The sequence below is a fragment of the Lepidochelys olivacea genome, assembly GCF_965140295.1.
Source record: "Lepidochelys olivacea isolate rLepOli2 genome assembly, chromosome: 1".
In the NCBI taxonomy this organism is placed as follows: domain Eukaryota; kingdom Metazoa; phylum Chordata; order Testudines; family Cheloniidae; genus Lepidochelys; species Lepidochelys olivacea.
The window spans coordinates 311,097,712-311,117,309 of NC_140411.1; the positions used below are offsets into that span (position 1 = coordinate 311,097,712).

General features: G+C 37.4%; 1 protein-coding gene across 7 annotated transcripts in view; it reads right to left on the reverse strand.

Annotated features, from left to right (window-relative positions):
* The window catches only part of CADPS2 (calcium dependent secretion activator 2), a 584,713-nt gene that overhangs the window by 43,103 nt on the left and 522,012 nt on the right, over positions 1-19,598 (reverse strand). For all 7 annotated transcript variants that reach the window (XM_084638323.1, XM_084638324.1, XM_084638325.1 and 4 more), the window contains 5 exons: positions 17,675-17,822; positions 16,562-16,576; positions 8,851-8,925; positions 1,477-1,560; positions 1,347-1,379 (listed from right to left, as the gene is read on the reverse strand). In XM_084638323.1, the coding sequence (XP_084494449.1) occupies positions 1,347-1,379; positions 1,477-1,560; positions 8,851-8,925; positions 16,562-16,576; positions 17,675-17,822 (355 nt within the window). The remainder of the gene's footprint in view (positions 1-1,346; positions 1,380-1,476; positions 1,561-8,850; positions 8,926-16,561; positions 16,577-17,674; positions 17,823-19,598) is intronic.

Sequence of the window (19,598 nt, forward strand, 5' to 3'; positions counted from 1 at the left end):
TCCACAGGCATTTGCCTAGCTTTTGAAGTACCTTTCCAAAAATCTTATTTAGGCATTCCCCAAGCATGAAATATTGCCAGCATAAACTGTGTTTAAACTGGATTTGGTCTGAGGTCATCATTTTGAATGGAAGGCAAGTTACATGTTTTCGATAAAACATGGAGGGTACTTCTAAGATTCAGAAAAAGAAAACATATCCAGCCAAACAAAATAAACACCAAGAAATAATATTAAGGGATAAAAGTCATAATTTGTTATAGTATGTGCAAGTTAGACATAAATATAAGACAAAGGTAATGAATTAACTGAAAACGGTTCCACAAGTTTGGTAAGGATTTTCCTTTTATTTAGGTTTTCTGGGTTGGGGTTTCTTTTTTTTTGAGGGGCGGTGTTATTTGCTTTTTAATTTTATGAATTATTGTACAGACTGACTTGCAGGCATTAGATTTTTGGGGTAGAAAATTGTTTAAAGGATTTCTACCTGCAACTTCAGATATATTTGCAGTTCTTCTGTAACTTGTATTTCTTATAAGCATCAATAAGGACAAACCATTTAAAAAGAGGTATTATTAAAATTAGGCTAATCACATTTATTGCTATGTTTGGCAGCCAAGATTGTCTAAGAATTCTATCAGAGGGATCTAAGTTATAAGTAACATAGAGCCTTGTAAAAGAATGGAGGGTCATTAATTTAAATTAGTTTAATAGTTTCTCAGATAACTTTTATGCTTGTTTGGAAAAAAATATTTAAAATATATTTAATGGATAATAAATAGAGCAGTTGACTTTTGTTTCTACATTAAGCAAAGCTCAATCAACATCCCTTACTCACAGACGGAACCTTACTCATGTATGTTGCATGTAGCCCCAATAGAGCTGCAGACATAAATAAGGGTTAATCATCTGAATAATGGCTGTAGGATCAGGCTTTTGTTTACAAGTAAGGAATTTATTAACAGTGATATCTGAGGATGATGCTTGTACATACAGCATCCAATTGTTTAAGTGTAACTGATCATACACGTACAAACAATATATCCAAATGATGAAATGTCCCCTAAGATTGAGTTTCTAGGTTACAATTCTCAGTCTTCCCACAACTGAAAAAGTGCATTGAGAATAATCTTTCTAAGCTTTGCTTTGAGAGTTAGCTGTTGCGAGAGGGAAATGAGATGCCCTCTAAGGGTTGTGGCGACTGTTTAACTACTCTGAGTAAAGCTATAGTGAACTTCTATGAGAGATCATAATGACAGCAATGAAAAATATAAACTAAGAAAAACGACATCTATTTGTGGATTGTGCCTAAGACTAGAAACAAGTGAAATTTAAAAAAAAGTCATACTTACAGGAACATCAACATATTTTGCAGCTGCTTTCACCTTTAAAAAAAATTAAAAATAAGAAACAAATACTATAAGTGTTAATGATTATGTGTAGTTTAAAAATTAATAGTTGGTTAATAGTTCATATACTTACAGTGAATGAAAGTATTGATGAGAAGAATGTGCCTTCATCATACCTTGATAGTTTAGACAGCACACCTTCTAGCACTGAAACAAACTACACAAATGACAGGTTTCAGAGTAACAGCCGTGTTAGTCTGTATTCGCAAAAAGAAAAGGAGGACTTGTGGCACCTTAGAGACTAACCAATTTATCTGAGCATAAGCTTTCGTGAGCTACAGCTTACTTCATCGGATGCATCAGCTGTAGCTCACGAAAGCTTATGCTCAAATAAATTTGTCAGTCTCCAAGGTGCCACAAGTACTCCTTTTCTTTTTTTGAAACTACACAAAGACACAGTATAAATATTTATATACATACAGTGTCATGTTAATTATTAAGGATGGGAAAGTGAATAACTTCTCCTGTTTGCACTCTGTAACAGAACACTGTAGCCTGAAAATCTGATAATTTTGTCCATCTCTCAATGAGCGAAGTCATAGGAAGTACTCAGTTTCATCTATAAACAAAACTGATGGAAGTCACTGCTTCCAATAACTCAGAAATAGGGGGGGAAAGCCAACCAACCAACAAAAAACAAAACCCCACTTCTAAAGAATGGCTTTCTACCTTATACAACTTTATTACCTCTAGAACGTGTGGTTAAAAAAATGTGTGCACCCACTATGCCTTTATACAGAAATACAAACACTTTTATTACTTTTTTAAGACCACATTTCAGAAAGTGGCACAAAAGGAAGTAGCAAGTTATGGGCAGCCATGGAAACTTCATTCATGCTGCTGTTGGAAATTGTTTTTAAAGTGGCACAGTGGTAAGAATTAAGGATCAAGTGCAACTGTTAAGTTTAAATGTTCTGACATTCAATATTTTTCTAACGTTTAAAAGGGAGATGAAATTAACCAAAGCTGATTTCCCTGGTTTGTGTATTAGCACCACTGATTACGTCAGCACTGCTCTAGGGACAGTGTTTGTTACTGAACTGCTACTGAAGAACCAGCTAAGAATCAGAAAATATAAGGCCTGAATCTTGGATCTACTGTGACCACTTTGCTCCACTCTGCAATTGGAAAGAGACCATAAACCTGGTGGATCTGGCACCTGTGATTCTATGAGTGCCATGGCATAGTCATAGCATAAAGCCACCTTTGCCAAACACTGAGTCCTGCATGCAAATTGTGGGCATAATGTTTACAAAGGTTATGAAAAAAAATTAACTTAAACCAAACCCTCCACCTTTGTGTATTCCATTTAGTTGATCATGTCATTTATGACATCACATACAAGAAAAAAAGAAAATGTAACAATTGTTGAGAAAAAAATACACACACAATGTAGCTCATTACTGGTTAATTATTGCATACGTGCATGCTCACTGGTATATGTTAGTTGCCTCATGACATATGTAAAGAATATTGTAAAAAGTAACTGTCTGCTGCCAAAAACTCATTCTCAGAACCAAGGAGTAGCACTTTATGAGTGTGAGGACAGGACAAAATTCCATCTGGCATGCTGTTAATGGGCAGTATCACGGTGTCACAACAGTGTCACCTTCCCTTCTCCCTATGAGAAACTGAGAGCATCACCTTACAATAAAACCTGCTTCCAACAGTTCAAAGAGCAAGAGTAAGTGCAGAACTACACTCATCACCTAATCTATTCATTCACATTTATAAATGATTTATCATCACTGTAGGATCCAAGAGCTGTATTTGGATTACAAATGCATTGGGCTACTAGAGGGGATGGAAGTTGGTTTTTTCTCTGCTCTGGGTATAATCAGGGTCCTGGCCTTACATGGGATGCCAGTTCTCTGCCTTGCTATTACATGCCAGTGAGTAACCATTGCTTGCACACTGCAGTACTCTTGCAATACTCATCTTATTCAGAAGGATTCTTTCTGCAAAATGTTAGTCAATACTATTCTGAAAAGACCCATTGCTGGAGGGACTGATCTCAGAAACAAACACCAGGCCCATGTTTTCAGCACTAACATGTTATTAAAATGAGTATATTAAAAGAATGCATTGAAATCCCAAAGAAATCAAGTTAAATACAAGGCTTAGTTATGAGGCTGGTGATTGTGTCTTTAGCTGTTTCCTGTGATCTCTCTACATAGACCTGAGGGACTATATAAATACTTCTGGGTATACTTTGCATTTTCAGGTCTTCTGGGGTTGTCAGGATGAGACGCTGAGATTGCTTTGTTTCACTGCTCTGTATTATTCATGTGATTTGTTTAACATTTTAGCATGGTAAATCTTGTTTGTGAAATTAGCAATTTAATCTTTACTACATGAAATCTCATTGAAATAAAAAGGTATCAGCATCCTTTTCATTTCTGAAGGAAATCATTACAGATAAAAGCAAACAGTAAAAGGTAAATATTCTAAGCAACAAGGTTTATTTCCCTGTTAAAAATATAATACACTGGTGATAACTCAAAATAGTGTGATTAATTAATACCATCTTTGGATCCAGTACATAAAAGAATATGGATGTTATAACGACAGCTGTTGGTTCTTGCTGACTAAGAACAACAATGATATATCAACTTTGCTTTGAATCTTCACTCTTTGTCCCTTGGAATGGAAGCAACCAATACAATTTGCTGATCTCACTGGGCATCTAAGCTCTGTATTCCAACAGGAAGAGATAGCTGGGCTTTCAGTGATCAGCCAATCACAAAGAATGCTTCCCCCCAGTTTCCTAGGCTTCAGCATCCTGTAACAGTATCAATGCTGCAGTAAAATGTATCTAAAAATTCCCTTCATATCTAATTGCAACAGCAATTGAAGTAAGCAATCTTAAAGATCTGCCAGGTTATGCTGTCAGGACAACATATTAGGAATTCATGACTGTTGCTGGAAAATCATGAAAGGCAGCCCATCTCCACATTATGGAGATGCTGGTCGCTGTTCCATAATTAAGGATGAGTTTTGCACTTAAAAAAGGGGATTCAACATCTTTGTTAATTATGAAAAATACAGCATATACTTCCCAAAATTACAACACTTTCTTTTACAAAATAGAATTAATTTTTTAATAATTTACAAGTAAACCCATTAAATAGGTTAGGGCCAAAATTAATTAAAAATATGACCTTTAAGAAATTGAGCAACCTGTTTTGGACCTTTTTTGTCTCATACTACCTTAAAAATGGAACAACATAGACTTCAAACTTCTCACGTAGTTTATATTCAACTGAAATCTTGTGCATATTAGCTATATTAAAAGGTTTTTTAAAATGTTTAGTGGTCATCTTTGCCATTATCCTTTATAACTGAAAATTTCTCCTTCAGTAGAGTCTGAAGAATGATGTTCCAATGTGACTATCTGCTCTCTTTCAAAATGGCCACCATCTCCCATTGTTCTCAAAGGAAAAGAAGCCTCAGGCTATCCTTAGCAAAGACGGCCACAATTTTCATTCACCTGCTCCTCATAGTGTTGTTCTTTGCCTCCTGAGATTTTGAGGTGACTATTTTTCCTGAGCACGTCTCTCTTTCAATCAAATTGGAAACAATAGCAGGCTGGGGCTATTTTTAAAGGAGGTAGCCTTAACTGTGTGCAGCCTGTGGCCTCAGTCTACTTGAAAACAATGATTTAAGATTGATATTTCATACCTTCAAATAATCAGAAAAATAAAATGGCATATTCTCTTTGGGTTTCTTGTTTCATGTTCATGTATGAGACTTTTAACAATAAAAAAAAACCTAAGGCAATTCCCAGCCAAAAATATGTTAAAATGGAGCTAAGATTGAAAGTACATATCGGTAAAGTGGAGTAAAATACATCACAGGGATGCTGTAATTATCCCCCCTGAAAAAAACTGCTTTATATACCAAGAAAATCTCAAGAGTTAAGGTTAAATTTAAAACAAAGCAAATATGCACTCTCAACCTTAAATCCATTTGAACGTAATTTTTGCTGGGGAGTTAGGAATGATGGGGCTATATTCAGCAAAACTGGTGCAAAGCTCCTTGTCCTCTGCTGGAGTCACCCTTGCAAAAGGGAGGCAATTGTTTCAGCTGCTGTCCTGTATAGATTTGACGCCTGGAAGGGTGGGACGGTATCTTTATCTTCTTCCAGGGCTCCAGGAAGTTAATTGGAGGGAGTCTGTAAAACCAGTGAATCAGTAGATCCCCTAACTGCCCATGCCAGGTCCCTTTTTTGGCCTGTGATATACACTTATGTCATGCACAAATAGGGGTTTTTGCAAGGCAAGTAGGTGAGCCCCAAAATGTTGCTTGTGCATTAGTGGAGACTCTCCAACGCAACAGGTTGATTAGTTATTATTTCTATGATGTCTTCAACATGAAAAATGCTATGTAAGTGCTAAATATTTCTATCATTATTTCATTTTGGTTTTACAGCTCCAGTTCTGCAAAGCATTTAACAGTTAGGATGCTGGTGTGTTGAGGCCACTGCTGACCAACATTGTCTGTTATTTCTTGGCTTATACTTAGATTGTAAACTTTTTAGGGGAGGAACTCTCTTTTTGTTCTATATTTGTACAGCTCCTTGTCCATGACTGGGGCTCCTAGTTGCTACTATAACACAATAAATAAAAATAATAAATAAATAACCAACTGCATGTAAACCATTTTTATGTAAGAATGGACTTAAGCACATACCTAAGTACCTTGTTGAATCAGGGCCTAAATAAGGTCAAACTTGCAGCGTAACCTATTTGCTAATGTCCTGTGAATGTAACTTTTACATTTTACATTCTTAGCTTTTTTTTATAGTTCATGGGCTAAACTCATCAAAGTGTGACCTAATGGAGGTTGCTGTGGTGGAACCTCTCCCAGATGGCTAGGTTGAAATCACACAAAGTATCCACAACCTTAGTATCAGATCAGGAGCATAAGTGTCCAGCCACCTCATCATAAGATATTTGTTCATGTAGGTGGGGTTATTACATACCCAAGTACACTATTTATGTACACAGATTTAGGTTTAGTGAAAGAGTAGCTAAAAATTGGGATCCAAATGTCTAATGATGTGGGCGTGTGCGTGCACCTTAAACCACTTCAGCATTGTTGAGAAACTAGAGAAAATCAATAGTCACTGTTCTCAGCTCACTTTCCTGTAAGCTAACATTATTTTCATAGCTGTGGGAATATTATCCGTTATGCTTCTGTTTTGTCATCAGAAGGCGCAATGCAAATAGAAACTCTTGGTAAAGAAAACCAGCTATGCTAATTTCTGCCCCATCAAAATAGCAAGTAATTTGTCAACAAAAAAAAAGACAAAATCTGTGGGAAAGAAAATCTTATTTCAAACTTCTGTAACGAGTATAAATAAAGGAATGAACAACTCTAAATTCCACAATGTTTTAAATACTTTGCATACTAGAATATTTTAAACATAGTTTCCAGGAATAAATATCATGCTAGCGCATTAAATGTTTTAAAATGAAAAGTAGTTAAATATTTAACTTTCAAACTTAGGACGAACTTTCTTACTAAAGCAAATTTTCCTCTTACACATAAATCCAAATACTCTTTCCATGATTTTGAGAATTTCTCTTGTCACATTTGCTAACTATAATAATAAATGTCTTTTTATACAATAGCTTATTCTCTTTATAGCTGAAGCCTGAGGCAGTGGCCTTGAATATCTTGTAAGAAGTTACAGGAAAATTTTTAATGGGAGGTTGTGTGAGAGTCTTCTTTCCTTCTTCTCTGGGGTGCTACATTACCCTTTGATACCTTGTCTACACTAAACATTTTATGGGAAATCACCCTCTGCTGCACTACCACCAATGTATTTCCAGGGGCATCAATGATACAGTGGTAAACACGCCTGTAGCCCGTCTAAAATAGCGCTCCCATCATTGCTACTGCTGGTGGAGATACACCAATGACAGTGCCTAGTGGGAGTTATCCCCAAAAAGGCTAATGTAGACACAACGTTAGAGGTGTCACTTCCCCATCAGCTTCAAATGACTACTTCCTTGGCAGACTTTTGGCCATCAGTTCATTTCAGAATGGAAGTATAATCCAAGAAATACAACTCCCAGAATCCAGTTGTGCTGCCTGCAGCCTCAATACACTTTCTTTAAAATAAAAACTGATTTTGCAAATTTTTCTGCTTTGATTGGCTACGTTACTCAGAACTCTCCTTCCATATGTCCACAACAAATATTGCCATCTCAGCTTCTGACTCTGTTCCATATGCCCACCACCTAGTCTCAAATATTAAATACACTTTAATTTAAGGAAGAATTACTTTTATGGGAGTTCTCTTTCTCTCTCTGTTTACATACATACATTTACTGAAGAGATGAGTCCTCAGTGAGGACTAACTGCATGTAATGCTTCAAATTGTAAAGTTCATTTCAAAATTATATATGCATCCAAAATATTTAAATCTCTTTACAAAAGAAAAATTATATTTTTTGTGCCTTCTCATAATCCAGCCAAGGGTGAACAAATTTTGCTCAAATTTCCAAAAAAAGTCCATCGGCTTATGCCCAATTATGAGAGATGTTGGTTAAAAGGGAAAAAAATTCAGGAAGTTGTGAACAAGAGAAGACAAAGTCATAATGGAGGTCTGTATAATATTCTTTCTTGGTTCCTCATTAATCAATTAAGGCACCACATACTTATAAATCTTTTATCCTAATCTTGAAAAGCTGACATCTCTGGAATGCATTAATTGTTTAAAGTGCACAGATGTTGTATTTAAAACAGGAGAACATTTATTTTAAAAGCTATATACTTTCCCAATATTATTTGCTACTTTCTTTACTACTCTTGGAATTGTCTGTGGTTGAGGGTTTTTTTCCCCTCCTACTGTGTATTTTGTGAAGCACTCTAGGATCCTAAGTGGTGCCACAATAACAAAAATATGATTTAATCTTGCTGCACTTAAAAACATCCTCTAAGTATTTAGGATGAAGAAAAAGTAAACAAAAATGCTATTCAGATTTTTTGTGTGGCCCATCTCTAAATTGAAAAGTGATTTAAATAGTACTTAAAAATGGACAGAAAGTTTTCTTCATGTACTCAATGAAACAAGTAAGGAAATAAAGACACAATTAATAAAGACAATGTTAACATACTCAGAGATACAATGTTAATATACTCAAAGGTGTTGGTGCTACTGGCTGCCAGTAGCCATGAAGGAGCTGCAATATAAACAAAAGAGAAACTACTCTGATTAGCAAACTACTCAGAAAGCTTTCTCCAGGTGAGAGTCTAATCAATTAAATTCTGTAACATTCATAATAACTTGGGTGATCGCTATTTACGAATCATATTTGTCCAATCTCATTGTAGAAAATACAGAATGAAATGCATTCTGTTTAAGGACATTTTTGACAACCCGTGATTTAAAATGTGTTTGCCATTCTAAAACAAATCAAAATCGAAATATGTTTACCTTTGAAACAAGAAGTGAAATAATTTCTTTAACAGTTTCTTCAATCAAGTCATCTATTTTTGAATGGTATTGTTGCTGCGTTTTAAAAGACAAAGAAAGCATTAGTGTGTATACGAACACAACACTTTTGTCATAAGTCATAAATGGTACAAAGCTGCTAACCCTGACAGATCAGATTCACTTAAAATTATCATTTTGAACATCAGAAGAACAAAACATTGAAAACGATCCACCCAATCAACACTTTCTTACATTTTGTGCTGAAAATTTTCCCATGTACACTGTTGAGTTAAGCAGCTAATGGGGTTATTATTTAGATGAATTGAGTTCTTATTCTTATTCAGGCGAAGGAATGTGAAGGATACTTTTTGTCTTCTCCTCTATAATTAAGGTGGCCATGTATTTTTTTTTTCTAAAGGGTTGGTATAGCTGGAGAAGCAAAAGGACTAGAAAAAGATTTAATTAATACAGCATTTCATGTCTGACAACTCTCATTCATAAGTTATTTTAAATGTCCTCTAGAAATAAAATGAGCTCCCAATTGTTCATCCTAAAAGGGCCTTTTTGTCAGCTTAGTGAGCTGCAGTTTATACAAACCTTACATTACGCTCAAGCAAGGACAAAATTAAAATTTCATCAACAAAGCTGAATAGATGGTAACAAATTAATAGTCCACAGAAGGCATAATAAAACAGTCCTCATTCTTCAAAGCTTTTTTTCCTGCTTTTTCACGGAAAAAGATGTTTTTAAGTAGGTGCTATTTAAAATAAACCTGAAAGACTTTTATGCTTTCTTTGGATAATACTACAGAGCTCCATCCTGAAATTAACAGGAGCTACAACTTCTATTCTGCTGTGAAGGGACATCAATTTAAATAGTAATTCTTCCTTTAAAAACATTTATCTGACAGCAAAGATTGTCCTCAATAGCCACTTCACAGAAAATGTGACTTGTAAAGACTAACCCTATCTTGATAATTCAAGGCTACTTGGAACAGCTAATAACATAATGCTTGGAGTAAAAGTACTGAGGTCAACATAAATATTAGCCTAGCGTAGCAGCTGCTGGATGAATAGTTTTCTAAGATGTAAGTTTTTGAAGGCCATTTTCCTTCTGTCTCAAAGTTTCCATACAAATCAAAACATTAAATTGGATCTGCTTAATATGCTCAGGAAATGATTTTCCAAACAATAAATATTTACAGTATCTGCATTCGAATTAAAGTAGCATAGGTGTATGTTATGTAACTTCTCAATGCCCCAAGTACTTTTTATTGCATGTTGAATCAATATTTTTAAAAAAATTCTCCCTTTAAAATGCATATAATTGAATATATAGCTCATGAAGATCTCAATGCACACCTCATTCACTCTGAAGAGTGAATGAACCTAATGCAAATACACAGAGAAGCTTTCTGTGGCTGCAGTATGGACAAGTTGCTGGCCTTTGTCCTACATCCAAGGGGGAAATTATTAATTTTTTGAACAGCATAAAATTTTGTTGACACTTTAAGGGCCCAATTCAGCCAAAATAATCTGTGTCTTTTGTTGTTATGCAATCCCAGCAGACAGTGGATCCTGCCTCTCCAGCAGAAGTATCCAAAAATTGATTTCTCACAGATGTCACCCCATATCGCCTCAACTTTAGTGCCACCGCTGACAGTTGCAGAGTTACCCAAAAGTTCATGCAAATTACCTCCACTTCTAATGCCCCAAATCCTTATATTTTCATTTCCCTCCATTCTCCTGTCCCACCGCTATCCTGATTACCTATGATTTTGCAGGAATTGGGAGTTTATCTATTGCAGGCTAAAGTAACTCTCATAGGAATGAGTTGAGAGAAGGGAGTTCAGGCAACCCCAAATGTTCAAAAATCATGATACAAGATTTTCAGAGAATGAGATATTTTTTAATAAAAACTGGGATTATTTTATTTGCTTCCTGGTTTGGAACTTTTAAGGTTAATGTTTTCAAGTTTTTCTCTGCAACCATGAGGGCTATAAACTTTTTTTGTTTTTTTAAAGCTGGGGTTCTCATGTAATCATTTGAAGCTGGAGCTTCAAGAGAAACATCAAACACTATAAACTTGTAATAAAACTGTGAGTGTTGGCAATGCTGCATGCATGATCCTTGCCCAACAGTCCAGTTTCTGAAATTATCTAGAAGAGATATTTATGGCAACGTTTGGCCTCCACCTCTCTAAACTCGCCCTTGTGAGACCAATGGATAGTATAAATGATTCTCTCTGAATAGATGAAGGAATTGAAAGTCAGAAAAATAACACACCTTTAGTCATTTTAAAATTCTTCCTTGGCTGATGTATTGTTCATTTAGGGGCTGGGAGGGTAGACAAAGCAATTTACAGAACTGAACTAAATTGAGCACTGGGGGAGTGATAGCTCAGTGGTTTGAGCATTAGCCTGCTAAACCCAGGGTTGTGAGTTCAGCCCTTGAGGGTGCCATTTAGGGATCTGGGGCCAAAAAACGGGGGGGGGGGGAGAGGAATTGGTCCTGCTTTGAGCAATGGGGTTGGTCTAGATGACCTTCTGAGGTCCCTTCCAACCCTGATATTCTATGAAGAAAATCTCCTAGCATCATTCCTGAGATCCCTGAAGGAGACATTGCAGAATGTGGCATCCCAATGGCTCTGGGATATTTTCTTCTCAAAAAATGTGATCAGCTGCAGCCAAAGGAGGTCTATAGAGTGTCAATGGGGAGACTATTTTCAGCAGTGGTGAACTTACCATGAGCTAAGAACATATAAGATTTCCCTTTCTGGACCAGACCACTGGTCCTTCAGGTGTGGCTGACTCTAACAGTGATAATAACCTCATGCTGGGGAGGAAGACAAAAATACTAGGGCTGTCAAGTGATAAAAAAAATTGTGATTAATTGCTCGATTAAAAAAATTAATCACAGTTAATAGGGAGATTAATCTCACTGTTAAACAATAATAGAATACCATTTACTGAAATATTTTTGGATGTTTTCTACATTTTCAAAGATATTGATTTCAATTACACCACAGAATACAAAGTGCTCACTTTATATTTATTTTTATTACAAATATTTGCACTGTAAAAAACAAAACAGTATTTTTCAATTCACCTAATACAAGTCCTGTAGTGCACACTCTTTATCATAATAGTTGAACTTACAAATATAGAATTATGTACAAAAAATAACTGCATTCAAAAATAAAACAATGTAAAACTTTAGAGCCTACAAGTGCACTCACTCCTACTTCTTGTCCAGCCAATTGCTCAGACAAACAAGTTTGGTTACAATTTGCAGGAGATAATGCTGCACGCTTCTTGTTTACAATGTCACCTGAAAGTGAGAACAGGCGTTCGCATGGCACTGTTGTAGCCAGTGTTGCAAGATATTTACGTGCCAGATGTGCTAAAGATGTGTCCCTTCATGCTTCAACCTTTCATGCTTCAACCCTTCATGCTTCAACCACCATTCCACAGGACATGCGTAGAAGCTGATGACAGGTTCTGCTCGATAACCATCCAAAGCAGTGCCAACCGACGCATATTCATTTTCATCATCGGAGTCAGATGCCACCTGCAAAAGGTTGATTTTCTTTTTTGGTGGTTCGGATTCTGTAGTTTCTGCATCAGAAAAGAGCTTTTAAGAGTTCTGAAAGCATACACCAGACCTTGTCCCTCTCAGATTATGGATAGCACTTCCGATTCTTAAACCTTGGGTCAAGTGCTATAGCTATTTTTAGAAATCTCACATTGGTACCTTCTTTGCATTTTGTCAAATCTGCTGTGAAAGTGTTCTTAAAACGAAGAACATGTGCTGAGTCATCATCCGAGACTGCTATAACATGAACTATATGGCAGAATGCAGGTAAAACAGAACAGGAGATGTACAATTCTCCCCCAAGGAGTTCAGTCACAAATTTAATTAACAATTTTTTTTTTAATGAGCATCATCAGCATGGAAGCATGTCCTCTGGAATGGTGGTCGAAGCATGAAGGGGCATACTTATGTTTAGCATATCTGGCACGTAAATACCTTGCACACTGGCTACAACAGTGCTGTGCAGATGCCTGTTCTCACTTTCAGGTGACATTGTAAATAAGAAGCGGGCAGCATTATCTCCTGTAAGTGTAAACAAACTTGTCTGTCTTAGCAGTTAGCTGAACAAGAAGTAGGACTGAATGGACTTGTAGAGTCTAAAGTTTTACACTGTTTTGTTTTTGAGTGGAGTTATGTAACAAAAAAAATTTACATTTGTAAGTTACAGTTTCACGATAAAGAGATTGCACTACCGTACTTGTATGAAGTGAATTGAAAAATACTTTTTTTTATCGTTTCTACAGTGCAAATATTGGTAATAAAAATAATAATATAAAGTAAGCACTGTAAACTTTGTATTCTGGGTTGTAATAGAAATCAATATATTTGAAAATGTAGAAAAACATCCCAAAATATTTAATAAATTTCAATTGGTATTCTACCGTTTAACAGGGTCATTAATCGTGATTTTTTTAAAATCATGATTAATTTTTTTTAAATCATATGAGTTAACTGTGATTAATCGACAGCCCTAAAATATACTCATACTGCACTTGGCCACCTGTGCATTACTGCATTTGGAAAAGAGAGGAATTCTTTTCCAATTCTTGTGATGATGAGTTTACATTTTGAAGCTATACCTGACCACATCTTATTCAATATTATATTATACTCTGTATTATTTTCTGTTCCATTTAGGTGCACCCAAGTATCCTATTTGGTTTTTATTAAACTGTTGAAGCACGTTGGACTAATATTTTTATTGTTATCACCGGTGAATCCCAAGTCTTTTTCCTTGGAGGTTCTTGGAAATCAATATCCCACCACTTTATGAGTTTAAACTACTATTGCCAGTGTGTATTTATATTACATTTCCTCTGGTCTTTTACTGACAAGCCACATGAAGTGTTTTAATCCTTCTCGAGTTAATCAGAATCCTTTTTGGATTGTACTAATCAAAATTACCATGGAGTCATTGACGAAGTTCATCCGAACTTGCTGCCCACCATTAATAAATATATTAAGAAGCATTAGCCTCAATACACTCCACTATTCAGTTTTCCCAGTTTAAGGAATAGTTGAAGAAGAATGTCTGCCTTCAGTCCTTTACAAGAATGACAGGGTAATGAGAAAAAGAGGACTTGTGGCACCTTAGAGACTAACAAATTTATTTGAACATACGCTTTCGTGAGCTACAGCTCGCTTCATTGGATGCATTCAGAGGAAAATACAGTGGGGAGATTTATATACATAGAGAACATGAAACAATGGGTGTTACCATACACACTGTAAGGAGAGTGATCAGTAAGGTGAGCTATTACCAGCAGGAGAGAAAAAAAAACTTTTGTAGTGATAATCAAGGTGGGCCATTTCCAGCAGTTGACAAGAACGTCTGAGGAACAGCTGAGGGAGGGGGAGGGAATAAACATGGCGAAATAGTTTTACTTTGTGTAATGACCCGTCCACTCCCAATCTTTATTCAAGCCTAAGTTAATTGTATCCAGTTTGCAAATTAATTCCAATTCAGGAGTCTCTCGTTGGAGTCTGTTTTTGAAGTTTTTTTGTTGAAGAATTGCCACTTTTAGGTCTGTAATCGAGTGACCAAAGAGATTGAAGTGTTCTCCGACTTGTTTTTGAATGTTATAATTCTTGACATCTGATTTGTGTCCATTTATTCTTTTACGTAGAGACTGTCCACTTTGACCAATGTACATGGCAGAGGGGCATTGCTGGCACATGATGGCATATATCACATTGGTGGATGTGCAGGTGAACGAGCCTCTGATAGTGTGGCTGATGTGATTAGGCCCTATGAAGGAAGTCTCATGCTTTCAGAGTAAGAACCTGAGATAGTTCCCTATGCTGCTGCTGAGAGGGGATGATGAAGGGAGACTGGAGCTCTAGAGACTGCAGTGCCACATGGGAGCGGCACAGGAAGATTTCTGAAGAGCCCTTTGGCAAGGACTGAAGCTCTGATGGCTTTGAGAGTATTTGGCTGGCAATTCAGGAGGCCCTCTTTAAGTGTTCCTGCCCTGAGAAGGGAAGTGGAATGGAATGGATCGAGATAGTGGGGCTGTTTACCTTCTATGTGAAAGGCCTTCATGGAAGTGCTGCCTTCCCTGAGGAGGAAGTGGGAAGCCTATTCTCAGGACATTGCCTGAAAAACAAGTAGGGGTAGAGGTGGACTCACTACTATGGGCTGAGGTGAAGCGGTGCTGGAGTCTCTGGGGTTGGCTCTGATGCTATTGGTCTTGCGTTGACGTGCTCTTCTGCCTCCCCTGAGAGGTGAGGGAGATTCCAAAGCTGTCCGACTCAGTCAGTCTTGAAAGGGAGCAAGAATCATAGAATGATAGGGTTGGAAGAGACCTCGAGAGGTCATCTAGTCCAATCCCCTGCTCAAAGTAGGACCAACTCCAACTAAATCATCCCAGCCAGGGCTTTGTCAAGCTGGGCCTTAAAAATCTCTAAGGATGGAGATTCCACCACCTCCCTAGGTAACCCATTCCAGTGCTTCACCACCCTCCTAGTGAAATAGTGTTTCCTAATATCCAAACTAGACCTCCCCCACTTCAACTTGAGACCATTGCTTCTTGTTCTGTCATCTGCCACTGAGAACAGCCTAGTTCCATCCTCTTTGGAACCCACCTTCAGGTAGTTGAAGGCTGCTATCAAATCCCCCCTCACTCTTCTCTTCTGCAGACTGAATAAGCCCAGTTCCCTCAGCCTCTCCTTGTAAATCCCGTGCCCCAGCCCCCTAATCATTTTCGTTGCCCTCCGCTGGACTCTCTCTCGTCCACATCCCTTCTGTAGTGGGGGGACCAAAACAGGACATAATACTCCAGATGTGGCCTCACCAGTGCTGAATGGAGGGGAATAATCACTTCCCTCGATCTGCTCCTACTAATACAGCCCAATATGCTGTTGGCCTTCTTTGCAACAAGGGCACACTCCTGACTCATATTCAGCTTCTCGTCCACTGTAATCTCCAGGTCCTTTTCTGCAGAACTGCTGCTTAGCCAGTCGGGCCCCAGGCTGTCGCAGTGCATGGGAGTCTTCCTTCCTAAGTGCACAACTCTGCACTTGTCCTTGTTGAACCTCATCAGATTTCTTTTGGCCCAATCCTCCAATTTGTCTAGGTCACTCTGGAGCCTATCCCTACCCTCCAGTGTATCTACCTCTCCCCCTAGCTTAGTGTCATCTGCGAACTTGCTGAGGGTGCAGTTCATCCCATCATCCAGATCATTAATAAAAATGTTGAAGAAAACCGGCCCCGGGACTGACCCCTGGGGCACTTTGCTAGATACTGGCTGCCAAGAGAGACATAACAACTGTGGCACCAAGAACAAGTCACAGTACCACTGCACAGCCATGCTCAGAGTACTTCCTGCCCATTCTTGTGTGTTCTGCTCCAGGAGGATCTGAAGGCATCTGCCTGTAGCAGGGCAGAAGATAAACAGAAGAAATTTCTGGAACCAGCCTGAAGAGAGATTTCAGCTGGATGGGGTGAGAAGAAATTTGGTGATGGTGACTGATCACTGCCTAACAAGTTCAAACAGCAGAGGAAGTCCCTCCAGCCCATGTTGCTGAATGAGCAGGAACAGTAATAGCTAGTTTATAACAAGCATTGAATATAGACAATTCACAAAGAACAAGTAGTTTCTAAAATGAAAGGCACTTACCCACTGACCAGCAAACTGGATCAAATCATGGAAAATCAAAGTAGAAAAAGCAGATAACAGGGGGAAGAACAGGAAAATGATGAACATTTCATTAAAATGCAAAATTAATTATGGCTAAAATGCTAACTTAAATAGATGAGCTAAGGAAATGAGGAGCAAGCATGCCCACCAAGACAACAGAAAAGGGCAATCAACAGAAATGAATAAAATAAAAATAAAACTGCCTGTAACAATGGTGTGATTATATATATATATTTCTGCACAAGGCAGGAATAATTGTTGGTGTCAAATTCTGACAATTGGTTTCCCTCCCCCACGAAAACCCAAACAAACAAAATTACACCCCCACCCGCACCCATGTACATCAACAATGCAAAAGCAGTATTAATTGTGCATCAGTATTCCGGATGGCCTAGAGACCACTATTGCCCCCTCACCACTGCACAGATTATTCCGGACAAGAGTGGGAGTATTCTATGTACAAAGGGATGGGGGAGTAGCCAAGTATGGATATACATCCACTCAAAAAGCATGGCCATTGCCCCATCATAGAGTCTCTCTCTACAGCCCCATTTGTACAGCACCCAAACAATGGCCTCTACACAGGTTCTGGAAGAGCAAAAGTTAAAGGTTAACAATTGTACTCAATGATTCTCTCCTCTAGTTAACATTTTTCTTGTGCACATGTAGGTGCAAACGCCAGCCAGAGCATTAAAAGAACCAATTAAATATAAATCTAATCAGATGAACAGGTTACTATAAAGAATGATGCTTTGGCTCAGTTGTGCTATTAAGATGCTGTCATAAACAAGGTTGGTTTTTAGATGCAACTCAGGAGAAGCTCTGGGATGGATAGTGCAAAATCCCTCCTGGTGTCTCCCTGAACACAGAAAAATTATGGACTTTCCTCTGTCCATTTGGATGGAATAATGGGGGACAGTTTGCACCCTCAGTGATACTCAGATACTTATATAAACAAAATTAAAACTATGTGACACATTTCAGAAGACAAAATACACGAATAAAAAACAAAGCTATTTTAATCAATCTAGTAAAGACAGTCCACAGTGCTAGACACCCCTGATTAATCTAAACGTACACAATTCCACCTACCTCTTGCCCACCATCCAGAATGCAGAGTTTAGCAGTTTGCTTTTTGGCATCAACTAAAACGTTAAACATCGTACACACGGAGGCAGGAATACGCAAGTCCATTGATTTGTTTGTCTTTTGCAGTTTGAGTTCAAATGCAATTCTTGTTCTATTTATTTAAACATGAATTCACAACATGAAAGTTTGTCATAATTCCAGACAACTGACATGTAAAAGCAAAAATCTCACTAAATGTGTTAATTTAAAAATTAAGTCTGTGAGCACCAGGTGGAAACATGTAGGAACACAATACTACAAGTAGTAGAGTAAAATATTCATCTGTTCAGTAGAACACGAAAGTAATCTCAAAATTCTGCTTTGATTTAGCTAAATAATGACTGGTAGGCAAAAACATAATACATTTAACAATATGCTTCCTAATCCATTATCTGTGAACAAGTTTCAAGCAGTAAAAATATAAAACTCAAAGAAATATTTGGATCTTCTGCATTAAAACGTAACAGCTAATCTGTCATGTTATTTGGATCTTCTGCATTAAAACGTAACAGCTAATCTGTCATGTTAGGATACCACTTCTGATACATATGACTCAAAAATGCTCTTACGGCTTTAATTAAAAAAAACCAATCTTTAATAAAGAAAAAAGTGAGTTAAATTATTTCCTTTCATATTAAAACAAAGATAGATACACAAAGATCTGGCTCTCGTCTCATGCTGGTGTAAATCCAGAGCAAAATCACTGCAGTCAGTAGAGTTACATCAGAGAAAATTTATTGTGAGATCAGAATCAGGCCTATTTTATACAAATGTAAAATGACGGCTAAATCAAACATCTACGCTACTAGAGAAATATAATTCTTATAATCATTATAACAGTTTGTATAAATCAGCCTAAAAGTTTCAATTCATCTCTCCCCAAAAAACTTTCCTCATATGATTCTCCATTTGATTTGAGAGAGTGACAAGATTTCTCATGTGTCAGCTGCAATGTTATTGCTGTTTTGGGACCATTTACGGGTGTCTTGCACATGGAAACTCATGCTGAGGTGAAACTTTACATAGCTGAATTAGAATGTGCCCTATGGTGGGCACACAGAGGGCTACTGAATAAAGTTCCTACTCCATTGGAGATGAATTTACCGAAGGACAGCAATTTTCATGTTAAAGACTTAGCCATATGAGTTGTTTCTGAGAATCTTATTAACCCAATGCACCTGGAAGCCATCAGTCTTCCTGATTTGATAAAAAATAAGTCTAGATCTCATAATCAGGCCTTTGACATTTTCAGATTTGCCTATTGCAACAAGCTCTACAGTACCTGACGCCGAAGTGAAAAGCCAACTCAAAAGCTGTAGCTGATTCATCATGTGGCAGCTTGCGTCCTAACAGAGACCACTTGTAATGACAGCAGTGCACCAGTACTTCGCTACTATTACCTGATCCAGTTCCGATTTGCTATAAAAATGCTTTTCTTTAAAGTTCTGAACATACTAGGCCCAACTTGCTTACAGATAGCATTCCAGATATATGTTGTTGGAATAAACAGATGATGACAAATTCATTCATATGATAGTGTTTTTTGTGGGATTGTTCAGAATATGCCTCTTATATAACGGGTCACCTGGCTGAGTCCATAAAAGCCTTGTGAAGCAGCTGATATTGATCTCATGACATTTGTTGGAGTCAGCAGTGAGTAAAAGTAATTTCCCTGGTACACTGACCAATGAAGAAAACACACTGACTCTTGGGTAGGAATACAGTTGTATGTAAGAGATGATTGGGAAGGACTTTTGATGGAGCTTTACCACAAACAGATGAAAGAGTGGACCTTCAGGAAGTTCCACACTATGATCTGTTCTTCTTTTTATAAAAATAATAACTGCATGCTTGAAATCACTTGGAATGGTTTTAGGTTTCCAAGTAG